Below are 18917 nucleotides of genomic sequence, written 5' to 3'. Positions count from 1 at the left end.
TTTTAGTTCAGTGGTGTAATTTTGCTGCACTGTGTTTGTATTTTGAAGCCTGTATTTTAAATCTAGTCTATCTAACTTGTATGTTTTGACTTACAAATAAGATCAAATACCTTACATTTCACCCTAAATGTACTACTATTATTGTAAGATAGTGATATGCACTTGTTCGGGCAATTAATCTGAAGTCATTTAAGTCATGTAATCAATGTTGCTGCATTAAAGTTGTATTTTGAGGCCTGTAGAGTTTAAATTTAGTCGAGTTTAGTTTTTTTAAAATTGCAAATAAGATAAAATACCTTAAACTTCCCCTTAAAAATACTACAATCACTAAGATAATACACTTTTGAATCTTTTTATCATTTTAGTGATACTGCAAAAGAGTTAAAAAAAGGAGTATATGATGAAAGGAAAACAGAAGCTGTCTGGAAAAGTAGGAAACAGTGCAGCGTATGAATCATGCAATCCTGTAAATGTATGATCTGTAGTTTAAGAGCTAAAACTGTGCAATGGTCCTTTAAAAAGGTGAAAAAGTCATCCACGACAAAAGAAGAAGAAGAAGAAGAAGAATAAAGTCAGACTGTGCATGAGAGAGAGAATGGTGTTTGAGGGAAATGAGCGGTGGCCGTATAGATTTGACCTGGGTGACAGAAAAGAGGAAAGAGAGGAAATGAGACGGGAGCCGGGACAGGAAATGACAGTCACTCCTGCACAATCAGACGGCTGATGTGGAACATGTGAGTGTTCGGAGGGGTGACACCGATAAACCGGGATGTGTGTGTGTGTGTGAGAGTGTGTGAGAGAGACTGATTGGATCGTTAATTAGTGTCATACATGCGGTTTATGAGCTGATAGCTGCTGTTTCAATGAAGATAAACCCCCAAAAATAAACCTCTTTAAACTAAAAAAACACACACACACACACACTTTCAACACACACACACACACACACACACACACACACACACACACACACACACACACACACACACACACACACACACACACACACACACACACACACACACACACACACACACACACAGATGCAGACTGTACAAAATGTCCCTCTCCCTTCGCAGTTTATTCAATGTCTTCCTCTCTTTGTCCACATGTTCTGGGAGTCACATGCCATTGTCCAGAGTTATGCCGGGAGCTGCCTCCTCATCAGATCTCATCAGATGGTGTGTGTGTGTGTGTGTGTGATGAGATCAGGGGAAAGGAGAAACTGTGGGAATAAGAGACCCATACACACACACATATACACACACACACTGCTATCAAAACCACATGGGACTATTAAATCTAATAGTGGTACATTATATCACCGATTGTTATCAAAAAAAAAAAAAGAAAAAGTAAAGGAGAACAGTACACAAGGCACTAATGTACCATGAAGCTGACAAACAAAGACATAAAGGCTATTTTTATTGTGAGTCAATATACAGTCGCTGGAAACTTCCTCTTTCCTTTCAAAGATTACAATTCAGCTTGGTGAGATCATAATAACAATAAAGAAATAAAAATGTCCCTGTGTCTAACCGTGCAGGATTTTCTTTTTATACGGGTGTGACAGCATACTGATACTATTGGCGCTTTTCCACTATACAGTTCCAGCACTACTCGGCTCGACTCGACTCGACTCGACACGGTTCCAGGAACCTTTTCCCATTACTATAGTACCTACTCAACGTGGGCGGGGTTGTCCATAGCACGGCTTCACGAAACTGCCGTGACTTCGTTTTATACGCGACACAAACACATAAACAATGGAGGACATGGAGGCGATGGTGTACTTGCTGCTGTATGAGGCTTTCTGTCTCACACAAAGCAAGAAAATTGAGCCGTATAGCTGTAACTATGGTTGTAACGCTGCTGCCGGTATTTAAAAATGCCGGGTTTGATTCTTGTGTGGGACGGCTCATGACTCTTCCAGCGACTCTCTGACCAATCAGCGGCCGGCAGTCTGTTGATGTCACATTTAGTATCGGCTCGGCTCGCTTGGAACCTCACCAGAGCAGGTACTAAAAAAGTACCAGGTACCAGGTACTATCCCTAGTGGAAACGCAAAAAAAACTGTGTCGAGTCGAGGCGAGTCGTGCTGGAACTGTGTAGTGGAAAAGCGCCATATGTCTTTGGTCCTTAGCAACAGAAACACAACAACAGACTCAAAGCTGAAGTAGCTTGTGTGCAAAAATACTCTGTCATACTTTTAAGATCTTTTTAATACATATTTAAGGAAAAATAATACCATATAATAATGCAAAAGCAGTGTTTTATTGTTTTTTTTGTATTAATAAGTATGTTTTTATGCTTCCAAGTCTTTGTTTTTATGTAAAGAACACTGTGTATGAAATGCACTATATAAATAAAGCTGCCTTCCTTCCTCTTAATACCTAAAAAACTCGAATTAAAAACTACTTCATCACTTGTTAAACTAACTCAAACTAAACTAAACTAATAATAACCCTAGTCTAGACCCTTCATGGTCCCCAGAGGATAAACCCTGATGTTTTTTGGAACCCCCCCCCCCCATTGACTTAACCCTAAAGCTCCATGATGAGATTGACATTTGTGTTTTTTTGTCTCCCAAAACATTTATATAACCTCCTTCTAGGATGAGTTATAATCCCGGGTCAAGTCACTAGTCTCACTCCCAACAGCCTCCACTTGTACTTTAAGTTGAATTCTTGTTAGTAAAAAATCTTGCCCTGGCAAAGATTATATATCTGGCAAAGTGATCAGTGTTATTCTAAGGATGCCAGGCCTCTGAGCTGCTGGCACGGCTGTTACCTCGGGGGTGGTCTGGAGGGTGAAACATGCGGAGGGTCTGTGGCTGCAGCTGAAACTGATATGTGTGTACTGTAACTACACACTGAGAGCTCAGAGACACCACACAGAGCCCCAATAAACAGATATATTCAACTATATTTAAGATTTTGTACTTATTGATGATTATAAAGGAGGTTACATCTGAAGTCAGACCTTTAAGATTTTACTCAGGATTTCTACAGTAACCTTCCCATCCCTCGTTTTAACCCATTTACTGACACAGAGCAGCTCACCAGGTGGATCTGATTGGTTAATCTCTCAGGAATGTTTAAATAGATCGCCAAAAATAGACCAATGAGCTTCCTGCGTGGGCACTGTTGACATTAAAACACGATGATGTCACCCGTTTCCTGACGATTGTTGGCTTTTTTCATGGGTGGCGAGTCACAGAGACCAAAAAAAAAACAATCCCCAATGGTGACGTACAGCAGGGTCATAGAGTATGACACACTCACTGTCTGCTGTTAGATGTGGACACTAGTAAGGCTGCAACTCATTTTATTATCAACAAAATTAATTGTTTGAGGCATAAAACGTCAAAAAAATTGTGAAAAATGTCAACAACAAAAAAAAGATGAACACGTGATCTCACCTGTTGTCAGTTGTGTGCCAGGGTAGTGTGTAAGGGCCGGGGTGGAGCTGCATGGCAGAGGGAGGCGGAGGAGGGGGGAGAGGAGGGGAGTCGGCAGGTGGGAGGCAAGGTGGTGGAGGAGGAGGAGGAGGGGGAGGAGGAAGGGGAGGGAGGGGCAGCTCCGATAGCTTTGCCAGGTGCCAGGAGTGAGGTCTGATGAGAGGAACGCTGCGTCTGTTGAAACAAAAGAGAGAGAGAGAGAAGAAGAAGCAGGTCAATCACTGGAATTTAATGTTTAGACTCATCTGAACTTCCTGTGAATTTTTGGCACCTTTTACACCTGAAACTGTAACATCACTACTTCAGCTGTGAGCTAGGGGAACTTTCCGATCTGTTGCACCTCGTTACGTCACTATCTTTCCTAGGCTTTACACCATCGGGATTTTTGGGGCCGATCACCGATCCGATCACTTGAGGGAGCAATATGTGTATTTAAATAACTTGTTAATTTACTGTTTGCTTTAGCATCCGTTTCAGTGTTCGTTTCTTAAACTCGGCTCCTCCACGCCACCGACATGTTTGTTTGAATCCGACAGCTAATGATTCAAGATTAAAAAAACTTTATTGTCCGTCACATCGTGACAGGGCTCAAAACTAGCTGTCACCCATTGGTTTGTGGACTGCTGCTTGGAAGCGAATAGTACCGGATCTGAGCAGCGCCATGTTAAACATTTCCGGTGCATGCTGGGTAAAATAAAAACACGGATTCTACTTATATGGGCATCAGGAGGAGCAAGAGGCGCCCACCTGTGAACCAATCAACCTGTCAATCACGACGTAGCCACGCCCTAATGCATACCCTGCTTTATCGTCAAATATAAAATCAGGGAGGCCAAAATGTCCCAAATGAACATCATACTGCATTTAAGAAGGCTTTAAACTAGCGATTGAGACCATAAACACATTTTGAAAACGTTTACTGAGGTTAGAAATCAAGTGAGAAGTTGGTGAATTCTCCATTGACTTGTATAGAGACGGAAGTCCCTTTGACACCAAAACGGTCGCCCCCTGGTGGCCTTTTGATAGAATGCAATTTTAAGTTACTTCCGCGTTGGCATCATTTCAGAGGACCGGGACTCCCCGCTTGGTTAAAATGGACATAAAAGATGGAAAACTATCAAAATATATACATATAAAGTTATTTTTGGAGATGTAGCAGCCTAAATTTAGGTGACGCTTGAGATCTTCCTCAAGTATAAAGAAGCTGCTGTAGTCTTGTAACTATGACAATATAAAATATACAGTAGATAAATGAAGTCATCATTCGGCTAATGCAACTTTCCTTCAATAGTCACTATAAAATAAAAGTGGGTAAAACCAGAAATGTGAGTTTGGGGCATTCAAAGGGAAAACAGAAGAAAAATAATAAAACAAGTACAGAGGAAATGTGATGAAGTAAAAACAGACATAAAAGATGGAAAACTATCAAAAACATATATATTATATTGAGGTTTTTTGGAGAAGACTCTTGAGATTTTGCTCCAATATAAAGAAGCTGCTGTATAAAAATATAAGCCATCATTCGGCTAGTGCAATTTCCCTTTTATACACCACTTTTCCCCCCATTTTTTTAACGGTCTCTTGTGTGATTACAGCATCTATTTAACCCCGAAAATTTTAAAGCAGCAATAAATATTTTTGGGGTCTAAATACGATGATTTACGCAGGCGCAGCGACTGAGACGACATGCTTATTTGAAACCGCACTCTTGTAAGTGTCTCGGAAGATCAGAGCTCACATAAAAAACGTTGAGACCTACTGCGGAGGGAACTCGCCAATCCCCCCGAAAAAATCTTGTGGAAAACACACAGCTTCCTTTACAAGATGTTTTTGGACTTCCAATTCGGCTGCCATTAAAAACTCGTCTAACATGTAACAGTGAGTCCCTCCAAGTCTGATGTGAAGCCAGGCATTCCTAGCGTCTCCCTTGATATTCACTAATTCCCATATACAGACTTCCGATCCCATATGCCGGCCAGATTCAACTCAAACCCCCCCTGCAGAGTGTGTGTGTGTGTATGTGTGTGTGAGACCAGCAGGGAGACAGAAAGAGAAAAAGAGAGCTACAGTAATCATATATGTGAGAATAACAGTGTTTCAGGATGGAAATAACTTTGCAAAGAGCATCAAAATATATATTTTTTAAAAACAGAGCTGCTGACCCGAGACTGAAGCCAGACGTAAAGTCACATAAATGAGGACTTGACCCCTTGGACGTTGACGTGGACTGCTGTGAGAAGTTGACGTCAAAAATACTTCATTTAAAAGAAAACTGTCGTGCTCTCAGCGCCTCTGAAACAGGAAGTGACATCCAGGGTTTAGACATACAGCAAGGGTGATAAATAAATACTGATGAAAAGCTGTAAACTTTAAACTATGAGAGAGAGTTTCTGCTTCAATCTGGCTCACTACTACTAGAGTGTTTTCCCGTGTTTCTATTGGCTTCAAAAGTTCAAAAGCAAAGGTTGATTTTAGTTAAGTGTCAATTAACTGAAATGACATATTCTTGACAGAAGAAAAAAGGTTGCTTAGAGATCGTACTGTTGTTGTTTAATTAGTCCCGGTCAGGACGATGTAATGTAACTAAACAAGCCAGTTAGAGGATAGAGTCTGGTTACCATGGAGACGACGAAACTTTCACCAAAGCATAAATTAAAAAAGTCGTTGAGACTCTTTAATTTCTGCTGAGCAACATTTAGCAAAAGTGTTGAGTAACTTACCACAAATTAGACTTAATGGTCAGTAATCAGAGTGTTGATACAAGCAGCTGTCAGGGAATTTGAAATTTGGTGATCTACGACTCGACTTAGACTTGCCCTTTAAGGACGTGAGACAAGACCTGGACATGTCCGAGCTGATTTGAGACTTCTCTTAGACTTGTTTTGGACTTGTCCTGACTGATTTGAAAATTCATTGACTTAAGAGACTTGTCTAAGACTCGTCTGGACTTATTTGAGACTTCACATGACTTAAACTTCAGTGAATTTGTCTCGATTGACTTGAGAGACTTAACTTGGACTTGTCTTGACTGATTTGAGACTTAAACTTGAGTGGACTTGTGCAGGTTGACTTGAGACTTGACCTGGACTTGCTACTTTACTCTGACATGTCACAACTGATTTGAGACTTGATCTGGACTGGTCTAGATTGACTTGAGACTTGACAAGACTTCTACTCAACTTGGACACGTCAGAACTGATTTGAGACTCGATTTGGACTTCTCTCGACTGACATAAGACTTCACATGACTTGCAATTAAAGTTGATTTGTCTCGATTGACTTGACCTGGACTCCACATTGGCATGAGACATGCACTTAACTTGGACTCATCTCGATTTAACTGAGACTCAAATCTGACTTGATTGACTTCAAAAGTAACAAGACTTGAACTTGTTCTTGTCTCAATGGACGTAAGACTTGTCAAAGCTTAAACTGTATGTGTTTTTGTCTCAAAGACTTGAACTTCCCCCCCAAAAAGAAGTTGAAAACAGCACTAAAAAAGGTGCAACAACTGACCCTTGACTGACTGGTGGAGTTAAACAAAAAAAAGTCCCAGGTTTGATGTCCAACAACACCGCAAGTCCCCCTCAAAGCGCCTTTGATTGTACTGAAACTACAAAAACAAAAGTAAAATGAGACCGTTCCGGGTATTTCAGGAAAAAAAACACAACATTTGGAGGTACAGTTTTGGGAGAAGAATGCGGATCCTGGCACCGCGAGGGGAAAGGAAAGGACCATTTCTGAGTATTATTGTTTATGATAAAGCGGGAGCTGGAGAAACCATTTCCAAAATAAACACACTCTTGTTTCCTGGTTCTGGCTCCTTTAAGACGGATTTCTATCTGAGCCCACTGATTGTTCGACTCCGCTGACAATGTCCTTAAATTATCCCCTGAGAAAGTTTATATAGAGCCTGTGTGTGTGCGTCTAAGCCTGTATATATGTGTGTGTGTGCGTATGAATATGTGTGGGAACTATCCAAACTCACCCAGACAAAATACCATTATCGAACCCCCCCCCCCACCCCCCCTTTCTCCTACCCCTACACCACCACTACGACTACCACCTCCTCTTTTTCTCCCAATTTTAGCCTTTCAGAGATTGATGACTGTGGAAATCAAAACAAACGATGTGACGCCAAAGTTAGACTGGAGACGGAATGTACGATAAATACAAGAAAGAAGAAGGAGGAAAAAAAAAATTATGATGAATGTGCAGTTTTGCAACCTAAGAATGTAACACGGAGAGCCACGGCGGTGCTGTTTGCTATCAACGCAGGGGAGAAAGAGGAGAGTTTCTTCCAAAACCACATAACCAGTCGCTGTTCTTCCAAAGTGTTCGAGAGCAGAGCTTTGACAACCAGTCAGCGGACATGAATCCCACAAATGTGAAGATTTACAGTAAGCAGAACTGCTGCTGCTGCTATAATGACGCTGTGCTGGTGATGAAAGCAGCACAAGTCTCATAAATCACTGAAAACATAAAAACTACAAACAGACACACTACTCTGGTCACTACAACAAATTCATGTTTTATCAATCGGAGGAATGAATATTAATAGATTACCTGTTAAAGAGGTAAACATGGATTACATCTACGTTGAACTGAGCTAAAGGTGGCTGAAGAATGACTTGTTTATGTTGCTTGTTTTGTCTGATTAACAACCCAAAAACCTAGCAATTACTCACATTTGGAAAGACTGGAAACAGCTAAAACAGCCAAACAAACACAGGTTATTTAAGGTTTTGGTGATAGATTTACTGATAGATCTAAGAGGAATGTATGAATTACACCGACGTTAAACTGGTGGCTGAAATGTGACTTGTTTATATCGCTTGTTTTATCTGATTAACAACCAAAAACCGAGTAATTAGTCACATTTGGAAAACTGCCAACGGCTAAAACGACCAAACAAAAACAGCTTATTAAAGATTTTGTCGATAAATCATCTGTCGATTGACTAATAGATTAATTAACTAATCGTTTCGGCTCTTTATAAAACATAAAACATCCTAATTGTTAAATATACTGCATATGGCAGAGTATAAAATATCAAAAAAGACAAATAAAATACATATAGACATACTTAGACACATACTTACTAGTTAAACTTACTTAGTTTTTCCATTGGATAGTTAAAGATGTGTTTTTATGTTGTGTGTGACTGTCTTAACTGTGGATGTAGCTGCAGTAAACAACATGTGAAGGATCAATAAAGTATCTATCTTATCTTAAAGTTATGATATAAATGTATAAAAGGTGAATAAGTTCATGCATGTGTTGATTTATATGTGAAACCTTTAGATTTCGAACCTTTTACTGATGAAGCTCAGAGGACTGAAACATCACACACAGTATTTTTTTGGTCTTTTAAACCTAAAGATCTAAAAGGAAATGTACTTTTTAAACCAAATGTAACCTTAATTGCGATTTAGACCAAATTTTGAACATAAAAATAGAGATAGAAGTCTATTAAGTTTTAGCAATTTAAAGCAATTTGAGTAGATAGGTTCAGTTTTGGGGGTGAACTACTCAGTACCAAGAACATTACCAAAGAGGAAAGCTTGGCCCAGATGTTAAGAGAGGCTGTTCCTCCTCTGGAAACCATGAGACCAACCTCCTATGAAGGCTCCACCCCAAAAAACACACCGTTTCATATCTGCTAACAGGTAAAGCTGCAGTATGACACACTAACACCAACTGTCCCGAGGATTTAAACCCGAAATAAATAAATAAAAGGAAGGATATCAAAGTGTAAAATAGGACTTCCAAACCTTTTTGTCAGGCCTGCATTCAGTGACATCCATGCAGGCTCCATAAAGTCTGTCGCTCTTTCAAAAAACCCAACAGGAAACACACAGTAACGCTCTCCTTTCTCAGCCACCAGCGACCAGAGGACCAAGGTAGCGATGCCACTATCAACTGTCCTGAGTTTAAAAAAACATAATCCAATGAACTCCCCCCATTTCCCTGTTTCTGACATCGTAACCCAGTTGTGGCTATCTGTCTCCACTGGCAACAACACGCAAAGAGGAATCACATGTTTTCTTGAAATGGGGGGGGGGGGGGGGGGGGGTGGGGGGGGGGGGGGGGGGGGGGATTCGTCTGCGTATATATGGGAGATAACAGCGTTTCCTTTATGTGTGTGGAGAGACCCGAGATAATGGGTTAAACCACTGCTGCTGCTGTGGTGTCGCTGCAAACCGCAAAACAAGCGAGGAAATTCAATCAAGTGCGCCAGAAACCGCAAGCGTCTATTATAAATATATATATACACACACACACGTGTTTTGCACAGCTTTTTTGAGAGATAAACTGTGTTAAATAAGACTTTTTTTGGGGGTAATGTAACAGTGATGAAATGCATGAAAAAGAAGCAAGAGTAGGGGAAAACAGAAAAGTGATGATGAATGAGCCTCTATGAAAAAGGATCGGCTGCTGGAATGTCCCACTTAATGGTCAGAAACTCTGCAACAGCTGACTGATACCGCGGAAAGGTCAACGTGCATAATCTGAGTCACACACACACACACACACACACACACACAGTATCAATACAGTAACAGAGAGACTGCCAGAAAAAGCCAGATCTGGTGGGACTCTACTACTACACACACACACACACACACACACACACACACACACACACACACACACACACACACACACACACACACACACACACACACACACACACACACACACACACACACACACACACACACAGAGAGAGACATATAAGGAAGATATAGGACGGGAAACTGCTTGTGGTGACTTAAAGAGAGGAAGTGATGATTAAGACTCAAAAATGAAGGAAGTAGAAGAGTATAAAGGTGTTTGGGTTGTGTTATCATGTGTTGAACAACTCCTCCCATAAAAAACATGAAAGAATTTCCCACGAAGGCAACAGCGACTAACGTACTTCTTTAAATATAAGGAGGATAAAGGACGGGAACTACATGTGGTGCTTGACTTTAAGAGAGGAAGTGATGATTAAAAAAGTCAAAAATGAAGAAAATAAAAGAGTATAAAAGGTGTTTTTGGTTGTGTTATCATGTGTTTAAACAACTCCTCCCTTGATGGATACTGGAAAACTTGCAGATTTTCCCACAAACTTAACATTTAAAGTAATAAAACCGGAGATAAAATTAGCTATATGACATAAATCCAAACTATCCAGGCTAAAAAAATGCTTAAAAAAGACTTTTAAACCTATCAGACTCAGAAGCTGATATCCAAAAAGCTCAAATTCTTGACTTAAAGAGAGGAAGTGATGATTAAAGGAGTTAAAAATGAAGAAAATAAAAGAGTATAAAGGTGTTTTGGTTGTGTTATCATGTATTGAACAATCCTCCCTTGATGGAGACTGGAAAACTTGCAAGCTTTCCCACAAACTTAACATTTAAAGCAATAAAACCGAAGATAAAATTAGCTATATGATATAAATCCAAACTATTCGAGCTTAAAAAAGACTTTTAAACCTACCAAACTCAGAAGCTGATACCCAAAAAAGGTCAAGTTCAAAGCATAAAGGACGGGAACTACATGTGGTGCTTGACTTAAAGAGAGGAAGTGATGATTAAAAGAGTCAAAAATGAAGTATAAAAGGTGTTTTGCTTGTGTTATCATGTGTTTAAACAACCCCTCTGAAGAAAACAAAAGTCCGTCTGCTGGTAAACTTCAAAACTTTCCCACAAACTGAACATTTAAAGTAATAAAACGGAAGATAAAACTCGCAGTATGATATAAATCCAAACTATCCAGGCAAAAAAAAAAAGCCACTAAAGACGAATATGAAGCTAAAAAAATGCTTAAGAAAGACTTTTAAACCTACAAAACTCAGAAGCTGACACCCAAAAAGCTCAAGTTCTTGGCTTAACAGAGGAAGTGATGATTAAAAAGAGTCAAAACTGAAGAAAATAAAAGAGTATAAAAGGTGTTTTGGTTGTGTTATCATGCGTTTAAACAACCCTTCCATAGAAAATAAAAGCCGTCTGCTGGTAAACATCAAGATTTTCCCACAAACTGAACATTTAAAGTAATAAAACGGAAGATAAAACTCGCAATATGATATAAATCCAAACTGAAACTAAGCTAAGAAAAAGACGAATATGAAGCTAAAAAAGTTGAGAAAGAGACTTTAAAACCTACCAGACTCAGAAGTTGAAGCATCCAAACTCAAACTGATCCCAGCTCAGTTCCCCTTCGAGCATCTCTGATAAATCCCCCCCATAAAAAAGGTCAAGTTCAAAAAGCATCCACTTAAGGACTTCTCTAAATCCCTTTATGGCAAAGTGTTGTTCCCAAAGTAAAAAACAAACAACTCTTTCTTTTCTTTCTCTCTTTTTTTTAAATAATCGTCCTCAATCCAGTTGAAGAGAATTAAAAGAAAGAGAAGAAAAAGGTTTGTGCGTCCGTAAGGTGCGAGACTTAGAGTGCAGACGAGAGCGGCAACCGATGTGCATCTGAAGAGGTGAAGCAGCAGCTGGCAGGTTTCTGACCGAGAGAGAGAGAGAGAGAGAGAGAGAAGAGAGAGAGAGAGAGAGAGAGAGAGGAGAGAGAGGAGAGAGAGAGAGACGGAGAGAGAGAGAGAGGAGAGAGAGAGAGAGAGAGAGAGAGCGAGACGGACAGAGAGAGAGAGAAGGAGAGAGAGGGAGGGGGTAAAAGCACAACCCAACCGATCCTCCTCTTCTCTCCTCCTCACATCCCCTCTCTCTCTCTCTCTCTCTCTCTTTTTCTCCTCCTCTTCCCTCGCTCGCTCACTCTCCTCTCGCTGGAAGACAAAACACGGCTATTTCTTCCCCTCCTGCACTCTGCATTTCTCTCACTCCCACCCCTCTCTCTCTCTCTCTCTCTCTCTCTCTCCTCTCTCTCTCTCCGTCTCTCTCTCTCTCTCTCGCTTTCATTCTTTCGCTGCCTCTCTCGCCCCCTCTCTGGCAGGATGTGTGAGTCAGTCAGAGAGGAAGTATTGTGGAGAGGAGATAAAGTGGTGGACGGCCGCTAAATAATACCCAGAGTGTTATTGTTTGACAGGAGGAGGAGGAGGAGGGGGGGGGGGGCAAAAATGCAGAGGTACTTCCTTCTCCTATGTGTGTGTGTGTGTGTGTGTGTGTGTGTTTGCAGAGCGAGAAAAATAAGAACGAAAGAGCAAAGAAAGCAGAGAAGAGTGAGCTTTTTTCTCTCTTTTAAAAAAAAAAAAACATTGGCAGAAAGACGAAAAAAAACAAAGAGTGGTGAAAGAAGAGGGGGAATGTAAAAGAGGAGAGAGGATGGGAGGTCCTCAAGGAGAATAATTTTAGCCCCCCCCCCCACCCCCCCCACTCCCCCCCAAAAAAAAAACCCCAACACAATGAGTAGAAGAAGAAGTGATGGATGAACTTTTTTTCTTCTTCTTATCGCTCAGACGTATTTTCTTCTAAAACAAACTTGTGAAACAGGATTATTAAATGTAAGCTATGACTTTGACAGTTGCCCTCTCGGCTACTGATAAGTTAAATGGTTTTATTTGCTCTCTAAGAACTAGGAAGAAGAAAAAAATTATAAAATCAGACCTTGAGTCGACTGCCTGTTTCCCGCGAAATCAAAATCAGCTATGTGGGTTTACTGGGAAGTTACACTTCTGCACTTCTAGGAAATGAATGTGCTGGACAGTTATTGTCTTTATAGGAAACAACAAGCAGGTTTTAATCCTCTCGGGGCTTTTTAAAATCCTTCTAGAGACACCGGAGAGAAAATTCTTGGCATTTCTAATCTGTTTACTTGTCACTTTGCACCAGTGTTGTATAGGTGGAATCACATTATACATCATGTTACTAAACAAAGAAATATGGCGTTACTTGCGTTACATTCGTGTTTCAATTATTATGTATAAATTTGGCGGATAAGAAGATGATCAAAGGTGCTTTTCATGCTCGCTTACTGCCTGACCTCTGACCTCTCAAGATGAAATTGTGTATTTGTGACTCCAGACAGTGTGTGGATGTATGCGAGTGAATGGATCAATGAGTGTTTGTGATAGAGTGACTGAACCTATATTTATGACGGAATGAATGTTTTGGTAGGTTGCCATGGTGATGTGGTGAGGGTGATGTGATGTGAATGCTTGTGTGAATGCTTTGATGGAGGGTTGGGGGGGGGGTGTGGATGTGGTGAATTCTCCATTGACTTGTATAGAGACGGAAGTCCTTTTGACACCAAAACGGTCGCCCCCTGGTGGCCTTTTGATAGAATGCAGTTTTAAGTTACTTCCGCGTTGGCCTCATTTCAGAGGACTGGAACTCCCCGCCTGGTTGATATACTATTTTTACACGACATCGCCGGCATTTAAAAAAAACATTAAGGCCATTTAAATGAGATACTTTAAATACTTCCTTAAATGCATGAATATAAGAATAAATGTCCTCCAGTTGAATTTTATCAAAGGCGACAATAGTCCTTTAAAATATGGAAAGTTTCTGACAATAAAAACAATATTGAGCCTAAAATTGGAGCGTTATTTATCCTCCTACCTTATGTGATAATGTGTATTATATGATAGCAGCATCTCCGTGGCGACGGTTTTTATTTACGACGCAGAAAAACGTAATTTCGACGTCTCTGGTTTGAGTCCCGCCTCCTCTGTCCAGTCATTTCCTGTCAGCTCTCTACTGAACGCTGCTTCATAAACAGGCACGAAAAAACAACAACAACAAAAAAATCCCCCCAAAAAAACAAGAATAAATAAATAAAATGGTCACATCCGGTTTCTAAATAAGTAAATAAATATCATCAGAGTGGGAACGAAGGGTTTTAAGGTCTAATAACAGTAGATATTATAAAAAACACAGTGTAATAATGAAGGAAAGAAGAGTTATAAAGTCATAAAATGAATGAACTCATTTACTCAGCACTGAGACTGTAGCTAAAAGACTCCTCTGGTTCAATTTTAATGCTTATTATTTCAATTTTTTTCATTTATAAGAGGAAGGATGTGGGTTTTTTTCTTATATATTCTCACTTTTAGGTCTTTATTGAGTACATCTTTCTCTCCTTTCAATCATATAAGTGGATAAAATTGTCTTAATCCAACACAAATACGTGAAAACATTGTAATAATAGAGGAGAGAAGAGTTATAAAGTGAATGAATGGACTCCTATAACTGTCATCTTTCATATAAGACAAAGTGAGACTGAAGCTAAAAGACTCCTCAGTGAATTAAACTGAGAAAAGGTTCATTTTGAATGCTTATTATTTCAATTTTTTTCATTTATAAGGAGGAAGGATGTGGTTTTTCTTATTACGTAGTCTCACTTTTAGATCTTTAAACCTCTAAAGGGACTCTGATTTAATGTAAGTATCCAAATAAAATGAATGGGACTGATTAAGGTGATTTTTTTCTCTCTATTCGGTCACACAAGTGTATAAACTTGTCTAAAATTACTGTTTGTAAAGCCCGATAATGTCAATTTTAACGATATTTGAGAATTGCTTATGCTTATTATTTCAGGTTTTTCATTCATAAGGAGGAAGAATGAGGTTTTTCTTCTTCTATAGTTTTACTTTTAGGTATTTAAACCTCTAAAATAGTTCATTGAGTATCATATAAGTGGATAAACTTGTCTAAAATTAGCTTTAACTTTGCATATTTCGCAATCTTTAATCCTGAAGGTCCAAAATCAGACCAGAAAAAGACTAAACTGGACGATTTTCAACTATAAAACACCACAGTCTGCTTATTTTCTCAATGAAAACCATCGAATATTGATGATGGACATAATCAATAATTAATAATTCCTTTATTTAAAACAGCTAAACATAAACAGTGTCTTAGCATGGTTTTAACGCTCATACAGCTGATAAAAATCTTTGTTCCTCTCAGACGGCAAAAACAAAAAAGTGGGCAGCCTAGCAAAACATTCGAACCCCCCCCCCAAAAAAAAGAGACATGGAGGAGATTGGTGTGAGCGTCCGACATTAGCGGGTGTTGAAGATTAACCAGCCGCACAAACATCCAGACACTTAATAACGTGAGAGAGAGACTCAACGGGCTTCAAAGGATTTCCCGGAGACCCATATCTCCTGCAGACTCTGTGGAGGTGTGTGTGTGTGTGTGTGTGTGTGTGTGTGTGTGTGTGTGCGTGTGTTATGTACATGCATGTGAGCAAGCAGCAGATTCTTCACATTCCCTGTCTTCCTTTCATAAGGGTGAAGGGTTAACTATGCTAGAAAGCCTAAACAACCTCCTCCCCTCCACCTCCCGTCCCTTTGTGTTTCGCCTGCAATCAGGACCTATTTGTTTGCTTTATGAGTCTGTTGTGTGTGTGTGTGTGTGTGTGTGTGTGTGTGTGTGTGTGTGTGTGTGTGTGTGTGTGTGTGTGTGTGTGCGTGCATGTAATCAGACCCCTGTTTGTTTGCCTCTTGCACCTTCATCACCTTTGATTATGGATTTCTTCGAAGCGTCGGGCCGACATTCATTTACTGCCTATATGCACACGTTCAGTATATATGTGTAGGGTACTTAGACACACACACACACACACACACACACACGCGCACACACACACACACAGAAAGGTTTTACATACCAGGTAATCAGTACAGTGAGACTAGGCTCATACCAGAGGTCGATAGCAGGAAGGGTGAAGTCCACTTTAGCCTCTGCAGTACAATGTGCTGTTTGTTACCGCTGGATCTCCTGGATAGTGTGTGTGTTTATGTGTGTGTGTGTGTGTGTGTGTGTGTGTGTGTGTGTGTGAGAAATCAGCCCTATTATGCTACTTATTCCATCATACTGTCGAGCAAATGTTAAAAAAACAAGACTTAAAATGTATATAACATGATGGTCCATCACTGAATTTAAATAAAATCCATTTGTTTTTATTTAAAAGTGTCAAATTTAATCCACAGAGAAAAGTCAGCGTGCTTTAAACGTGAATAAATCAGCTTAAAACGGCTTCAAATGTTGATTCCAGCGAAGCTAATTAACTGTTTTTGAGTGGAAGTAATCGCTGAAGTTCAGACACTTAAGAGCTTTAAAGTTGCGCCACAATCCAGCAATTTTCAAAATAAAACACCCAATGCAGACTCCCGATCACAAATAAAACCGACGAATAAAGAGACAGTTTAACTACGTAGCCGACTGACCCAAAGTAGAAGCACAAAAAACTAAGAAAATGACCAAAATCAACTAAATTTAAAAAGTAGCTGTGCTGCTACTACAGTAATTACGGTAGACACTTGTTCGGATTGGGCTACCGTAATTACTGTATAAACAGGACAACTTAATTTCTAAAGACGTTAAAGTTTAATGTGCTGAGAGAAGTTAACTAAAAAGGGGCTGAAAGCTCCACAAAAGGAGATCACACCGGACAGGAAGTCAGACAGAGAATCGGCATAAAACTTCTGGTCAATTTTCAAAATAAAACAACCAGTGCAGCCACTCGATCTCGAATAAAACAGATAAATAAAGAGACAATTTACATATGTAGCCTACTGACCTACAATAGAAGCACAAAAATGAAGGAAAATAACCAAAATCAACTAAATTTACTCAACAAAAGTTAATAAAAAATCTAGAGGTGTATTTGTGCTGCTACTACAGTAATTACGGTAGCATAAAGACACTCATTCGGATTTGATTGAGCTACTTTTCAAAATAAAACAACCCGTGCAGACTCCCATTCATGAATGAAACAAACAATAAAGAGACCATTTAACTACGTAGCTACTGACTCACAGTAGAAACACAAATAACCAGTTAGTTGTGCTGCTACTACAGTAATTACGGTAACCTAAAGACACTCATTCAGATTTGATTGAATTACCGTAATTACTGTATAAAGAGCACAACTTAATTTAAAAGGTGGATTTCTTTGCCCAGAGTACTCTACGATTAACTGAAGTATCATTTTAAACATAAATACTGATTTAAGCTTCACTCAGTTCAAGCTGTAATTGAAACGTAACCTCAGATAAATTAATATCAGCTGATGAATCGATCACAAGAAAAGAAACTAACGTCAGAAATCAACCATGAGACGCACTTTCAAAGAACTGATTAACTTTAACCAGCTATTAAAAACTACCGATCACATGACCTGCTGTTCAATGACTCATAAAATGCATTCACGTCACTATTGTTATTATTTTATTATTGTATTATTTTACCTCACAGACACTAAAAATAAATATAAATCTGATATTTAAGCATAAAATTAAACAAAACTAATGGATTAGGAGGAATTATATCACTGAAATTGGGAATATTGTAAAGTTTTTTAAAGTCTTACATCCACAATTATTCAGTTTACTATCAAAACAGACAAAGAAAAACACTAAATCTTCTTTAAGAGGTATATTTTTTGGGATTTTTTGACTAATTTAATCATTTTTCCAGCTTTAAACTGTATAAATATACAAAAACTATTCATCAGGTAAAGTTAATGTCATGTAAATGTGATATTTAAGATTAAAAATGAAATAAAACTAGTGAATTAGGAGGAATTACATCACTAAAATTGATCATTCAGGATAATTAGGATGTTTAATTAAAACATTAATCAGATTTTCTACTGTTGTAAATTTAAACTATATAAAAACGTTGATATTTCAGTGTGTTTCTGAGTGTTTCTTTATCTCTTCCTGGATGTCGGAGGGTGACTAACAAGCTTTTTAAACTCTGACCTTTATGTCTCGACCTCCTTTCCTCTCTTCTGTTTGTTTTCTTCTCCGCCAGACGAACACTTGTCGTCTTAATGCTGCTTTTTCTTCCTCTCGCTGCTTCATTTCCCTGGTTGGATCTCACTGTTTTATGTTTGTTAATTAAAGCTCGAATCTAATCAGCAAGTTTGAAACAGTTTAATTGAGATTATGGTGATGAAAATATCACGTTTAAATGGGAATAAGTAGGATTTTTGTTCTTTAAAAAGCAGCTTTAACACAGTAAACCTGCTTTTTAATGGCTCTAATGTGATGCATGATAAATAATATTAATATTAATCAGACCTGATCAATATAAAGGGAATAAATGTTTGTGGATTTCAGATTTTTTCAGACTTTCAGACACAAAAATAAAGAGAAATAAAGTCGCTAAATTACTTCCTGTGTTTCAGATCTGTGGTTTAATGTTGACGGACTCCGATAAACTTTTTAAATAATAACTATAGTTTGATCTCAGGTTGTTCATGCTGACATTTCTGTTCATATATTATCAGTTTAAGCATCTGTGCAACTGGAATTCTTCCTTTCAACACTGTTCCTGACTGTTAATGCATTAAAACATGAGATTTTTTGCCTTTTTTTCTTATTTTTCTGTCTATTTTGTCCAATAAAATGCATATTTAAGACACTTTTTTATACAATTCATACAAAATATATTCCCTACACTCAAAAAAATACATTAAAAAACTATGTTAAACCCAAGTTCTGCTATATATCCACTTTGCTTTTGCACAAATTAAACAAAAACTACATAAACTG

At 38.8% G+C, this 18917-nt stretch overlaps 1 protein-coding gene across 1 annotated transcript in view; it reads right to left on the bottom strand.

Annotated features, from left to right (window-relative positions):
• shroom4 (shroom family member 4) overlaps positions 1 to 18917 on the bottom strand; it is a gene marked incomplete at its 3' end in the record, with an annotated part of 98889 nt that overhangs the window by 19486 nt on the left and 60486 nt on the right. The window contains 1 exon segment of the mRNA XM_062444771.1: positions 3422 to 3634. Within this exon segment, the coding sequence (XP_062300755.1) occupies positions 3422 to 3634 (213 nt within the window).

The sequence above is a fragment of the Scomber scombrus genome, chromosome 23 (assembly GCF_963691925.1).
Source record: "Scomber scombrus chromosome 23, fScoSco1.1, whole genome shotgun sequence".
NCBI lineage: Eukaryota > Metazoa > Chordata > Actinopteri > Scombriformes > Scombridae > Scomber > Scomber scombrus.
This window is presented reverse-complemented; position numbering and strand designations above follow the sequence as displayed.